The sequence below is a fragment of the Quercus lobata genome, chromosome 5 (genome assembly GCF_001633185.2).
Source record: "Quercus lobata isolate SW786 chromosome 5, ValleyOak3.0 Primary Assembly, whole genome shotgun sequence".
Lineage (NCBI taxonomy): Eukaryota > Viridiplantae > Streptophyta > Magnoliopsida > Fagales > Fagaceae > Quercus > Quercus lobata.
The window spans coordinates 12,448,131-12,457,233 of record NC_044908.1 but is presented as its reverse complement, the minus strand read 5'-3'; the positions used below and the strand labels follow the sequence as shown (position 1 = coordinate 12,457,233).

At 34.2% G+C, this 9,103-nt stretch overlaps 1 protein-coding gene across 2 annotated transcripts; it reads left to right on the top strand.

Annotated features, from left to right (window-relative positions):
• Positions 1-203: 203 nt before the first annotated feature.
• Positions 204-8,755, top strand: LOC115988368 (chaperonin CPN60-like 2, mitochondrial). Of its 2 annotated transcripts, XM_031111906.1 has the most exons (17): positions 210-394; positions 733-864; positions 1,839-1,998; positions 2,554-2,729; positions 3,106-3,201; positions 3,288-3,392; positions 4,011-4,097; positions 4,208-4,297; positions 5,364-5,444; positions 5,573-5,641; positions 5,727-5,804; positions 7,009-7,104; positions 7,179-7,278; positions 7,363-7,466; positions 7,556-7,661; positions 8,172-8,250; positions 8,344-8,755. In XM_031111906.1, the coding sequence occupies exons 1-17, from the start codon at positions 335-337 to the stop codon at positions 8,447-8,449; spliced, it is 1,725 nt and encodes a 574-aa protein (XP_030967766.1). In that variant the 5' UTR covers positions 210-334; the 3' UTR covers positions 8,450-8,755. The 2 variants fall into 2 exon arrangements, with proteins under 2 accessions (XP_030967767.1, XP_030967766.1); XM_031111907.1 differs by lacking the exons at positions 7,009-7,104; positions 7,179-7,278; positions 7,363-7,466 and having other exon boundaries at positions 204-394.
• Positions 8,756-9,103: the final 348 nt, after the last annotated feature.

The following is a 9,103-nucleotide window of genomic DNA, read 5'->3' as shown; positions in this document are numbered from 1 at the left end:
TTCAAAACATGGGCTTCATTTGGGTAATGGGAATAGGCCCATTTAGATGATAAACACAAAAATGCACAGACACAATTGCTTCATTATTGGGCCAACTAATCCGAAAACAGTCCTAAAGCCATAATAAAATCTCGACCGTCAAACATGTAGTACTCAGTTTTCAATCGGGACCCACGTCAAATCAACAATCCAGATTTTTCCAAACTCTCACAGTCACAATAACGTAGCATAACATAAACCCAGAGCTAAAACCCTACCAAAAGCCCATCTCATAGCATTCAAAATCTCTCATCAGTCTCTGTGTGTGTGCGAGTGTGTGTGTAAATTCTTAGCAATGCATCGAATAGTTTCAAAATTAGCTTCATCGATCACTTCATCTACTTCAAGAAAAGTTGTAAGAAACTATTTTTGTTTGCGTTTTTTTTACTATTAAAAGTCTCAACTTTACTGTAAAATTTGCTTAACCCTCCGTTTGGTTGCCGAGAAAGATTGGGAAATTTTCAATCTTTACTTCAATTTCCACTTGTTAACAAGAATTTGGGAATTGGGTTTTGATTACTTTTCGTTTTTCCATCACATTTTTCTCAGCAACCAAACGTGGCAATATATGCACTATTTGAAATTCTATAGACTCCCACTGTTGCTTTTTTGGGTTATTCAAGGGATTGTGTCTGATGGGTATGGATTAATTTGCGATGTAATGTTTGTTGGTTGGTGATTTGGATTGGAAAGGTGTGTAGCAGAGTTGTCTGCAATAGAAATTATGGTGCTAAGGCTATTAATTTCGGGGTCGGGGCTCGGGCGGCCATGCTGCAAGGCGTTTCTGAGGTTGCAGAAGCTGTAAAAGTCACAATGGGACCAAAGGTATTGGTCTATGTTCTATAATTTTATGTAGTTTGTGATTTCTAGATTTTGTTGGACACTCGTTAGTGTAGGCAGCAACAATGGCAGTAAGCCAATAGCTTGTTTTATACATTCAGTATAATATCCATATGTGAATGGAGCTTGTTATATATATATATATAGTTTTTTTTTTATAGGTATGATTTCGACTTATGGCGTCCGCTCCATGATGATTTTTCTTCATTATCAAGTCGAGACATCAAATGGTTTTTGGTGTAGGCGGGGTTTGAAATTGAACTCCTTATCTCTCATTTGACAATAGGAGACTTTACCAATTGAGTTAATTGGAACCTATATATCTCTTTATTTTACTTCTCTATACTTTCAAATGAAGTTTGATGGAGCACTGAGGAAAAAGAAGGCTACTTTTTTTTTGGGGAGGGGTGTGAATTAGCCATTTCTTTTTGTAGGCTCAAATTGATTCCTTTAAAACACTCATTTGATGTTATAATATGTGATTTTCTAGTATTACTTTGAAACCATGCAATAATAGTGACAGAGAAATCTCAGTTGATTATTGTTTTTCTTTGAATGAATTGATTATGATGGCACACTCATTTATCTTGTTAAGAACTCTCCAAATTTTTGGAAACTAGGCTTTTAGAAAAAAGCACATTCACTTGCCAATGAGCTCTAGGTCAAATAGCTCTTCCTCCTTCCACAATAATGGGAGGAGTTTAACAGAACAAGAAGACAACCTTATGGATTCAGAGGCTTATTAACTTCATTAGCCAATAAAAATAAAGATGCTTATGCCCTTTTTGTTTTATGTGTAAAATTTTTATTTGTGATCCTTATACTATCTTTTGATAATCTAGCATGTGTCTCAAGTTATGTGCCAAATTTAATGAAGGTAAGAATAGCTCATAAATAGTTAAAGTGTGCTCTCATCACAGCTTTTCCCTTTTTCTTAATTTTCTGGTTGCTTGATTCAGGGCCGCAATGTGATAATTGAGCGAAGTCATAAGGATCCTCAAGTCACAAAGGATGGTGTTACTGTTGCCAAAAGTATCAGCTTCAAGGAAAAAGCCAAAAATGTTGGTGCAGATCTTGTAAAGCAGGTTGCAATTGCTACTAATACTGCTGCTGGAGATGGTAAACTCGTTGTTTTCTCTTGTTTATGTGCCCGAAAGAACATAATAGTTTGTCATGGATTTATAAACATACTGTGGATACTTAGGCTTTGAATCGGGTTTATTTAATTTTTATTATTGATTAAGAGTTAGTTTATTGCTCTTAAGACTGCAGTGATAAATGCAATGAAGTATCAATTAGACATGTACCTTGAAGGTACTTCTTTTGGAGCTAAAAAAAGAAAGAAAGAAAGAAAATGCTCCAGGCAGCTCTCAACTCTCAGCTTCTTAGGATTGCATTTCGTTTTGATTTGAATTCTTAGAATAATGTAGTTTATTTCTACCTGATGTTATGCACATAAGTGAGCCAATCAGCTCTAACTCAAATGACACTTCTTCCTTCCATAAGAATGGGTGGAGGGTGAGGTCGTAGGATCAAAATCCACTGGGTGTGTGTCCAACATACAAATAGAAAGAAGTTCATAAGTGATGTTGAAGGGTTGTTACTACTCGTTTTCATCAATGTATAGTAAGATATCTTCTACTTAGTTTCAAACTGATTCTTATCTGTTTGCAGGTACTACTTGTGCAACTGTCCTAACTCAGGCAATACTCATGGAAGGGTGCAAGTCAGTAGCTGCCGGTGTGAATGTGATGGATTTGCGGAGTGGTATTAATATGGCAGTCGATGCTGTTTTATCTGATCTGAAAAGCAAAGCATTGATGATAAGCACATCAGAAGAAATTAAACAGGTGATGGACTTCTTAGAGAGTATTCTCTCATTTTGGATTTGTTTGGTAGGAAAGGTTGTGTTATGTTATATTTTCTTGAACCATCTTGCTGTTACGATCCTCGAAGTGGGATTTATTTTATACTCTAGTTGGAAAGAAAATCTGTGTGGTACTTTTAAGGGATGGGAAAATGACTTCTTGCAAACTTAGTTCTGAGAAAGTTTTGCATTCATGAGGGGTTTTAAATCTTTCTAATAAAGTGTTCATTAATATCATTGGTGTTTGTACTATGCACAATGTTGATTTCTCTTGCTAAATTTACATTTTATATGTATTTTACTACTTTATATATGATCTCTTGTTCTAACGTTTGTTTATCAATTTATAAATATGTTAGGTTGCAACTATTTCGGCAAATGGTGAAAGTGAGATTGGAGATCTTATAGCTAGAGCAATGGAGAAAGTTGGAAAGGAAGGAGTCATTACTGTTGCTGTGAGAATCTTTTGTTTCTTCTAATGTTTATGATAGTTAAATTTGATACAGTTCAATATTGCTTATTTATGATTCAAAATTTATAGGATGGGAATACAATGGATAATGAGTTAGAAGTGGTGGAGGGAATGAAGCTGGCCAGAGGCTACATATCTCCTTATTTTGTTACTGATCATAAGACCCAGAAATGTGTAAGTTCGGATCTTTATTGTTGTTTCTGGTATATTTACTACTTAGACTTTTTTCCCCTGAGCAGATGAGGTGCAAATGTTTCAATTTCTCGTGCTTGTCCTTAGACCTTTTTTCTAATCAGCAAATACATGTCCTTATTTTTTTTTCATAGGTACTAAGAGTAATATCAATCATGAAGAAAAAAAACAAAGAAAGAAAATACATGGTGTTCATGATGGTGAACAAAAGCAAAAATAATAAACAACATCAAAGAAAATACATGTCCTTATATCATTGAAGGATGTAAAGTCAGCTTGCATATATCCATCTTGACATGAAGTTTTTGCTATTTCTATTCCATGTTGTCAGTTAGTATTTTGGTGGCCCTCTGATCTGTGTTTGTCACGTTTCAGAGGCCACTCAAATTTAAATTTTATATGTGTGTGTGTGTATAATTTATGGATATTGGCATACTTCCTATTTTTGAATTTCTTTCTCCACATCCTTTACTTTTTCTTTTTTTTTTGTTTGTTGGGGGGGGGGGGGGGTGTGGGGGTGGTTGTTGCACCAGTTGTATGGTTGATATGGAAGCTTTTTCTCTGATGTGTGACCTAAAATTTGTTTCTTCATATTCGTAGGAACTAGAGAACCCCCTGATCCTCATTTATGACAAGAAAATTTCAGACATGAATTCACTTGTTAGAATATTGGAGCTAGCAGTACAGGTAATTAACCTTTTCCTGAGGGGCTATTTTCGTAGGCAATGGTGAATGATCAAGTGAACTTACAGAAAATGTTCTTGTTCTTGCTTCTGCTGCTATTGAATTCTTAACAGAAAAAAAGAGCACTACTTGTGGTGGCTGAGGATGTTGAAAGTGATGCACTTTCTATGCTTGTACTCAATAAGCATCATGCTGGGCTTAAGGTGATTACTTGGCTTTACTTGGAAGTTACTTTAAAATGTGTAACGTGTAAGATAGTACAGGTTATATTATATGACTTGTATATGTATATCTTGTATGTATGTATGTATGAAATATATATATATATATATATATTGATAAGTGTATATCTTGTATATATTAATGAATTGAAATAATATTGAAATCCTTATGAGATAGATATGTTTGTATTTCTAGTAATTCATACATCCTTGGACATCAAAATATTTTTCTCAAGAGGGCCACATGATTATTGGTAGCAATATGATGTTCCACAGTTGTGTGCTCTTCATGCTTGAGCTATATAGATAGTTGAAGTACATGAAGGCCCTTTGACAAGAAGCAATATCAAAACTGAAACATCTGGGGGGAAGAGCTACATTATTGCATCCACTGCCCCCAACACCCCCCCCCCCCCTCCTCAACAAAAAAAAGTTTTTGTAAATAGTTAAATGACTTCATATTTCTGTATTATGAAAGGTTTTCTTAAGGTTGTTTTTTCTCCCATAAATCAAGAAATTAAAAAGAAACTTATATATTGGGACACAAACAAATGGAGTGCCCAAGAAGTTAAAGAGTTATTAATCAAGAGTTCTTGGTCTTGAGATCTTTCCACATGGAGTAAACAAAATAATGTATAGAATTCAAGCTCTAGAATATTTCTGGGCCAATCTTCGAAATTACATGTGACTCTAAGAATAATGCCAGACTTCTATCAAATGATACCTTTTTTAATATCTTGTGAATAGGTATTAAGTTGCGACTTAGTCTGATGAGTGCCTATACATATGTACCTCTATATATCTGTAAATAATCCTATATTTGATTTTATAAGTTTTGGATATTTGATTATATTATTTTTATTTATTGAAGAGCAATAGTTATCTGCTGTGTTAGGTGTATTTTTCTTTCTTTTATATTGATCATTTGTAAGGTCTGTTATTACTTCAATTGTAATTTAATTTCTTCATTATCAAGATGTTTTGACATTAATTCTGCTTGTTGTAGTGTCAACTTTCATAATTCACAAGTTTAATTTCATGTGTTTAGGTTTGTGCGATCAAAGCTCCTGGTTTTGGGGAAAATAGAAGAGCAAACTTAGATGATCTTGCCATTCTCACCGGGGGAGAGGTTATGCAATCTTTTACTCCTAAATTAATTTCTAATATATATATGCACTTATAATATGCAGAATTTTTTTTTTCCTTTTCTCTTTTCTATTTTATTTTTATTTTTATGCTAACACCTTTATTGTACAGGTTATCACTGAAGACCGTGGTTTAACCCTTGACAAAGTGCAATTTGAAATGCTTGGAACTGCAAAAAAGGTTTATGTTTTTTTAGCAGAGTGTGCTACGGTGCTATATTTGAATTTCTTTGGGACATAACTAACTTCAAAAAATAAAATTACAGGTGTCTGTCTCTCTTGATGACACAATAATTCTACATGGGGGTGGGGATAAGAAGCTGATTGAAGAAAGATGTGCAGAGGTATGCGGTTGGCTTTTCTCTTTAATTCCTTATTTATTTTCAAATTTTTATTCAGTGTGCTACTAACTTGGATGAATTGTTTGCCAATTTTTTTTATCAATAAATTTTTTTTTTTTTTGATAAGTTTTTTTTATCAATAAATTTGACACATTAGAAATGCACTTAGTGCTACATGCATGGGTGAAATCACAATTCTGATGACCTCCTTATAGTGGTATAAAGCTCTTACCTTTTTTTTTTTTTTTTTGGGTTGTCCCATTGGCTTTTTAGTTTTTATTTTTAATACTCAAATTCAACTCAACTTTAATCACAAAACTTCATTTTCAATTACATTGGTGGTAATAGTTGCTTTCTTTTAAAGTTGCAATTAGGGTTAGCACCAACTAATGATCTCTCTTTTCCCCATCTCTCTTCTTTAATCCCGCTCCCACTAAACAAATTCTCTCATCAAGGTGTGACTCCACTTTGTGGGTCCTTGAATGCACTCATACCTTTTTGCCATAGAATATAGGTTTTTTCCTAAGTGTTTGCTTTTGAATAGAATTAGAAGAAGGGAACTCTGATAAAAACACTTTTTAACTTTTGATCCTAGTAAAATTACCCATGTTTGCTTATTTCAATGTCAGACAAATACTTTTAAACTATTTCTGGTTCTTAAGAATTCTGCAAGCAATCCCTATATGCCTTGTTGGGTTTGTGCTATCAAATAATTGCCGCTTCTTACAACTTTCTGTTGATGCATAATTGTCTATTGTTCCCTTGGGAATTTCCCAGTTTGTTTAATCCTTGCTATATGCAGTATCTCATCCTTCAGTCTCTGTTAAATGCCATCAAACTTTTGTTACTACCATTTTCCCCTTAAAAGGAAGCCCTAACTCAATCAGCATTTTCAGAATTGATCATCTGTATGAAAAGAGGACCCTCAAGGTGTTTTGGTGATCAAATTTTTATAAAAATTGTCAGCAAGAGTTCCTGAGCTAATTTATACATTCTAAAACCAACTATAGTGAAGCATAGAAACAGGAGAGCTACGTACATTTATTCTTAACACCAGAAGCCTTACTCTTGTGGTAGTTGGGAAGGAAATTATTTAGATTTTGAAGATTCAAATTTGATTGCCTCAATCTGGACTATAGAAATTAAAAATAGGAATGAACGGAAGTGAAGATTCATAACATTTACTTATGCTAATGATGTTCTACAGCTGAGGACAGCTATGGAGAAGAGTGATGCCGTGTTTGACAAGGAGAAGGCACAGGAAAGGCTATCAAAGCTGTCTGGTGGTGTGGCTGTTTTCAAGGTATGTTGTTCACTTGTCTGAATTCCTGCAGTGTGGGTGAGTGATTGCCTTGACATGCATCCATTTTCTGTCAGGTTGGAGGGTCTAGTGAGGCAGAAGTTGAGGAAAGGAAGGATAGGGTCACGGATGCTTTAAATGCTACAAGAGCGGCTGTGGAAGAGGGTATTGTGCCAGGTAACTAGATTTTTGTCATTCCTCTAGGTTATATATATATCCACAGCACATCAAGAACAATCGTAACTTGCTTGCCCTTATTAGGGGGTGGTGTTGCTCTTTTGTATGCTGCAAAAGGTTTGGGAAGCCTTCCAACGGTAAATGAAGACCAGAAAAGAGGCGTAAAGATAATCCAGAATGCTCTAAAGGTTTTATTTGTTGAATTTCCTCAGCCAGCATCTACCTTGGTGTTTATTTGCAGTTAAATACTGACAGTGAGCATTTTGATTTGCTTTAGGCACCTGCATTCACAATAGCCTCAAATGCTGGTTTTGATGGTGCGCTGGTTATTGGCAAATTGTTGGAACAAGATAATCATAATTTGGGTTTTGATGCTGCTAAAGGTTTGTTCTCTTATTTGTTACAAGAATTACCATTGTAGCTAACTTTACAATTTCTTTCCGTTAATAGGTCTTAGACTACTGGGCTTGAATCATTTGCAAATCTGTCTTCTGTGGTATTTTTGGTCTATGGTAAAGCAGAATAGTGTAGGAAATTTCATGTTGTCTGAGTTGGAGCTTTTTCTGTCCAATAAAATGTACATGAAAATTTCTTTCTGTCCAGGCCCTGAAGGAATGGGAAGCGTCCACAATGCCTTGTGCATTGTATACAACCTTTAAATAAAAAATGGAAAACTTTCCAACATGTTTATATTGAGAATTCTTATGAAAGTTGAATTATCCAATTTATTGCAAGTGGATCTTGTTTCTCTTTCTTTTCTTCTCTAGTTTTTTCTATATTTGTCCATTCTAAATTTCTCAACACTTGGACTAATATCAAGTGATGATTGTTTAAAGCTGTTTATTTAATACTATCCTGGCCACTTAATTAATAATGGTTCTTGTGCAAAACAGGTGTATATGTTGACATGGTGGAGGAGAAAATCATAGATCCTCTCAAAGTGGTTAGAACGGCTTTAATCGATGCTGCCAGGTAAAGATCATAGTTGGTCAAGCAAAAAAATTATGTATATTTAATATGTTTCACACCTTAAACTAACCACCACCATGTGCTTCTGTGTTACAGTATCTCATTGCTACTGACAACAAGTGAGGCAACTGTATTTGATCATCCAAATGAGAAGAACAAATCTCCGAGCCGCATGCCAAATATGGATCAGATGTCCTATTAGAGGACCAATCTCAAAACCAGTTATTAATTATTGCATATTTTTGTATCCATATTTGGGCCTTTTGTCATTCATTTGTTAAATCTGCCAATATATGAATTTGGAAGCCCAAACCTTTCTTTTAGGAGTTTATACCCCATATAGAAAATGAGTTACTAAATCACGATACAAAATTCTTTTGAATGAAATTCTTATTTGCTGAATGATTTAGGGTACTTTCAACTGTGTGACAAGAGCATTATTAGAATATGCCCAAAAAAAGACAAACAGGGAAAAACGAAAGAAGGAATTGTGTTATATTGAAGTTTATTATGACCAATTTTCGCACTTGCCTAAATAAAGGAATAAGCAGAGCATAATTGTGTGACCTTTTTAGATCTTTTTTATTTGTGGTGAATTTAAGAAGGGGACTTGACACATTGAAGCAGGTTTTGAAATATGTAAATAATGCTCAAAATTTATCGTAAAATTAAATATATTATTATGTGTCTACACACTTTTCGTGAAAAATGCCAAAGATAAATTTTATTTTACTAAAGCAAATACAGATATTCTGTAGAGAAAATTAAACTATCTTAAAAGTTACATGGCAAAATTATCCAATTTTTGTTGCTATAAAAGGGAAATAAAATAATTCTGGGTTCCAGTTCAATAGGA

Coding starts and splice junctions, on each gene's coding strand:
- LOC115988368 (XM_031111906.1), top strand. CDS start 335: ATGCATCGAATAGTTTCAAAATTAGCTTCATCGATCACTTCATCTACT. Junction 4,098..4,207: donor TATTGGAGCTAGCAGTACAG/GTAATTAACCTT, acceptor AATTCTTAACAG/AAAAAAAGAGCACTACTTGT. Junction 7,105..7,178: donor GTGGTGTGGCTGTTTTCAAG/GTATGTTGTTCA, acceptor ATTTTCTGTCAG/GTTGGAGGGTCTAGTGAGGC.